Source organism: Lactuca sativa, chromosome 4 (genome assembly GCF_002870075.4).
Source record: "Lactuca sativa cultivar Salinas chromosome 4, Lsat_Salinas_v11, whole genome shotgun sequence".
Lineage (NCBI taxonomy): Eukaryota > Viridiplantae > Streptophyta > Magnoliopsida > Asterales > Asteraceae > Lactuca > Lactuca sativa.
In genome coordinates, this window is record NC_056626.2 from 78,121,480 (window position 1) to 78,126,148 (window position 4,669).

Genomic DNA, 4,669 nt, shown 5'->3' on the forward strand with positions numbered 1-4,669 from the left:
AAAGGAGATTGTAAGGTGTTTTTGTGTTAGTTTATTGAGATGTTGATCATATGAAAATCATATAAGATAGAGGGTTCAACCGAAACCTAGCGACTGCATATCGCAAGGGATTGGCGGAAATTTTTTGAGGAACCAAGAAAAAAATAGTGTTCCGTTTAAACGATACAGTATTATTTAAAACATATGAAGCACTGGTTATTAGTTTTGATATATTTAAAAAATTATTAGCTTTGATATATTTAAAAAATTATTAGTTTTGTTAGATTTATGTAATTATTTGAAACATATTTACCTTTATGTAATTATTAGTTTTGATAGATTTGAAAATTATCAAGAAATGTTCTTTTTTGCAATATATACATTTTAAAAAAAAGATAAATAAACACAAAAAAATTGACTGTTTCGAAAGGCTACTCTGAAATACTTCTCTAGTATCAGGAAGTTCTCTATGGAATACCTTACTCGGGACATAATAGTCATTTTTCAAAAATTAAAAGTTGTTGGTTATTTTTTTCAAAAGCTTCATTTATATGAGTTAGATTACTCAATTTCCAATTGCTTAATGTTTTGTTAATATGTTTTAGTTGTGACTTAATGTTAAGGACGTAATGTATTTGTTATGAATTTGGTAGTTTGATATTTCGTTAATTGGTGAAAAACTTAATGCATTTGTATTGAATTTTATAGTTTTGTACTTTGCTAATTGCTAATTTGGTTTATTTAGTATGTTGTTTTACCTTATATATTTATTTTGTAGGTGGATGTTGATGTTATTCTTAATAACCCGATATCAAAAAAGGGTTTGATTGTTGACCACTCAAAATGAGAATGAGAAAACAAGGGTGACATGCGATAATGAAGAGTAGTTTTATGTTTTAGTTACTGTTTTATGTTTTTATATATGTATTATGGAATTATGTAGTATTTTATGCACATTTTATATAAAATACGATTTTTTTTGTATTCTTTTGTATATATTAGTAGTACTTCTACATTGACATAAATAGTTTATCAACGACACTATTATCCGCGACATTATCATCGGCGAAAGTTTGGCACTAGCGAGGACGTCAAGGCGACCCGAACAGGGACGATTTTTGAGCATCAACCGTGAGGCATTTGCAGTGACTTCTTGCCGGTGACATTTGTTGCCCCTATTGCCTTGATTCCTTATAGTGATAGCATATTCTATGTGTTTGAGTAGATGTACAAATATAACTAAGAATAATTGAACATGGATTGAGTCCAAAAAGAATTTATGCGATCTGATTTGTCCGATAACATTTTACCTCCGTAATCCTCGATTACATATTGTTTTATTGGAAGAGATATGTTACATTTAATTGTATAGTCCGTGTATTCTTGTCTTAACGTTAATGTTTATCTTCCATGTTTATTGTGAGGCCAATAGATAAAAACATGTAAATATGACATTTTATCATATCATGAATTAATTTGAACTGAGCACAGAACATGGTTGAAAAAGATTTTTTTTGTTTACTTGTTACAATAGAGTGCTTAAATGAGTTAATTTGAAAATTGAAAAAGTTGAAGTGTATGGGAATGATTAATCGACAAAGCCAGTGGATACAATATGGAAAAAAGGTAAAGTTCCCCAATTTTAGGATGCCATTGCCATCAAAATAATATAAATAATCAATCAATCAATCATCATTTCAATGTCTATGGAGAACCAACTCCTTTGTGTTAGGGCATACCCACTTGTACCCAAAAGCTTAGTGGGGACTATCATTCCATATCAACCTTAAAGTAACTTGCTTATCTTAAGAACCTTAGTTTATTTAAAGTTTAATTACGAATTTAGTTAATCGCATACCGAATATCATAGTTATACGAAAATGTACATCTAACATTTGTTTATCAAGTGAAAACACAAAATCATGATTAAAGTCTCTTGGTGATATCATATTTTGTTGGAAGTCATGTCCATTTTATATAAGAAGAATATTTATCCTCTTTATACTTGACCAAAGACTCGGAATCCTATATAAGATTTGATTATTGATTAACCAAATTTCCAAATAACAAACACCATGATTGCAAAAGAAAATAGAAAAATAAGAAAATACTTTTTCAAGTAAAAACATTTACTAAGATCATCTTAACAATAATCATACACCGTTATGCAACATACCCTTTTGGTAGTTTTCTTACAAAGATAATTAAAAATGTTATGTAAAAAAGTCATACATAATTCAAATCATGTTTACAATTATATATTGATATAACAATAATGTTACATTTTAGAGTATCCATAATGTATAATGTATAGTTCAATGAGAAAATTGAATGAGATATCATTGTCTAATTGACATTCAATAAAAAAAAATAAAACGTTTTAATTATAAATATATTTCATGAGTTCATCCTAGGAAAATTAATATAAAATTGTATACAAAGCAATTAATATAGAATTATATACAAAGTAAAATAATGATATGTAAAAATCTATTAAACTAAAATAAATTCAATACATAAGTTCAATGTATTTTGTGGATTTCATTAGGCTGAGTTAACACATATAAGTTATACTAGATTTATTAGAATTTAATATATATATATATATATATATATATATATATATATATATATATATATATATATATATATATATATATATATATATATATATATATATATATATATAATGATTAAAAAATATTATGTACCTGAAAAACTGTTATTATTTTGATTGGGGAGGTTCAAAAGGTTTAGAAGATATTCACAAATTTAAACCATAAATAAAACATAAGAGAGCATCAGATTACATGTTATTTCTTGTTTTTCCCTTCTTGTATATACAAAGGTTTCTAGAAAAAAGAAAAGAACAAGAATAACAGGATTTAAGTGGCATACGAATACGAATATGTAAAATGAATTCGACTTTTTTTAAAAGAAGATTTGAAAGGAAAAAGAAAAAGAAAAAAAAAAAGAAAAACCACATTAATTCACGCATCACTTGTAGCTTCAGAAATGCTCTCTAAATGAGGTCTCCACACGCCAACACGGCCTCTCCTCCTATCCTTCACCTTTTCCGATAGAATCTCAGTCAAGTAGCGATCAGAGACAAGAAGATCTGTTAATAAATTATTATCTTGATTGCTGTTCGCGTTAATATTCTTACTGCTAACAACATTCTTTTTCTTTCTTGTGGTTGATGTTGACTTGGAACGAGTCTTTTCAGGCAAGGAAGAAGGAGGAACCGGCATCAGAAAGTAAATCTTTCCACGCTTGAGCTCGGCATCTGGTGGCAAAATGATGATCTGAGGACACTTAACTGTTCCTTCATCGGTGTAGGAAGGAGAAGAGGGTTTCTTGAGTACATGCTTCGGGTGTAGTTTCATGATCTCAGCTGCTCGAATGGTGCCACTTATTTCCTCCACATGCCCATTGGAGTGAACGATCCTAATCACATCAAGTGCTCCACATGGAAGAATGCATGAAATACAACATTTAATGGTGTTCTTCATCTCTCTCCTCCTTCAGCTATACTTCTATCATGGAGAGAGAGAGAGAGAGAGAGAGAGAGAGAGAGAGAGAGAGAGAGAGAGAGAGAGAGAAGAAGAAGAAGAAGAAGAAGAAGAAAGAGAAGGCTATTTTGGGGAGGACAATGGGGATGCAAATATAATTGTTTTTGTTAGCAAATGATGATAATATTATATGGTACTAACTTTTGAAGTGGCCCCTCTAAATTATCTTCTTTTCTTCATCTTTTTTTCTTCTTCTTTTATGAAAAAAAAAAATAAAGTTACTTTCTAATTATCAACACGAAATTCTTTGTTTCAAAAAGTACAATATCAAACAGATTTTTTTTGAACAGCATCAAATGGATGATATATAGTTGTTGATGTCATTAGAAAGTCGATCTTTTTGCTTGTTGCAAATTTCATTCCAAATCTTTGTGTCATCTTTAGATCTTAGAATTAAAAGGATAAATAATATATATATATATATATATATATATATATATATATATATATATATATATATATATATATATATATATATATATATATATATATATATTTAATAACAATTCTTCTTGACATGATAAACCCGTTACTTTTTATACAACTAGCTAGAACATAATCATTTTTAAATTTAATAAATATGGATTAAAGATTTATTAGCAGATTATGTGCATTTTCTTTGGTCATTACCAAATGATTTATTTAGTTTTCTTTTTTACTTTTCATTTGTGGGTTGTTTGGAGAACGAACTATGTGGGATGAATAATTGCACCTCATTCTGTACTTTTCCTTTTGGAAGTATGATTGAGGGTTTGCTTTGCTCCTGTCACCATTTGGTTCAATAATTTTAGGGTTTTGGGTATGGAGTGGAAAGTGTTGGAGGCTCATGGGTGTCTAATGCTAGTCCATGATTGAAAATATCCATGTAGGCACGAACCGGGACCCTTTGAACTTAAGGGTTAGTTTTAGACACGTGGATGAATGATGATGTGACAAGTGTTAGAACTTGGTTGAATGGATTAAGTGAGGGTGGGTGAGAAGGGCATTTGGTGTAGGGTCCTTGATAGGAGGAGGGGCAATGGTTCGGTGAAAAAAATGGGTGAAATGTGGCAAAATTCAATTAGAGGAGACCCCCTTTTGAGAAGAGTGCATGTATGGTCTTTTTGAATATCTTAGAC

The 4,669-nt window shown here is 29.5% G+C and overlaps 1 protein-coding gene across 1 annotated transcript; it reads right to left on the reverse strand.

Annotated features, from left to right (window-relative positions):
* Positions 1-2,740: 2,740 nt before the first annotated feature.
* On the reverse strand, positions 2,741-3,635 carry LOC111884989 (uncharacterized). Its single transcript, XM_023881294.3, has one exon. It carries the CDS (start codon positions 3,489-3,491, stop codon positions 2,970-2,972), a length of 522 nt encoding a protein of 173 aa, XP_023737062.1. The 5' UTR covers positions 3,492-3,635; the 3' UTR covers positions 2,741-2,969.
* Positions 3,636-4,669: the final 1,034 nt, after the last annotated feature.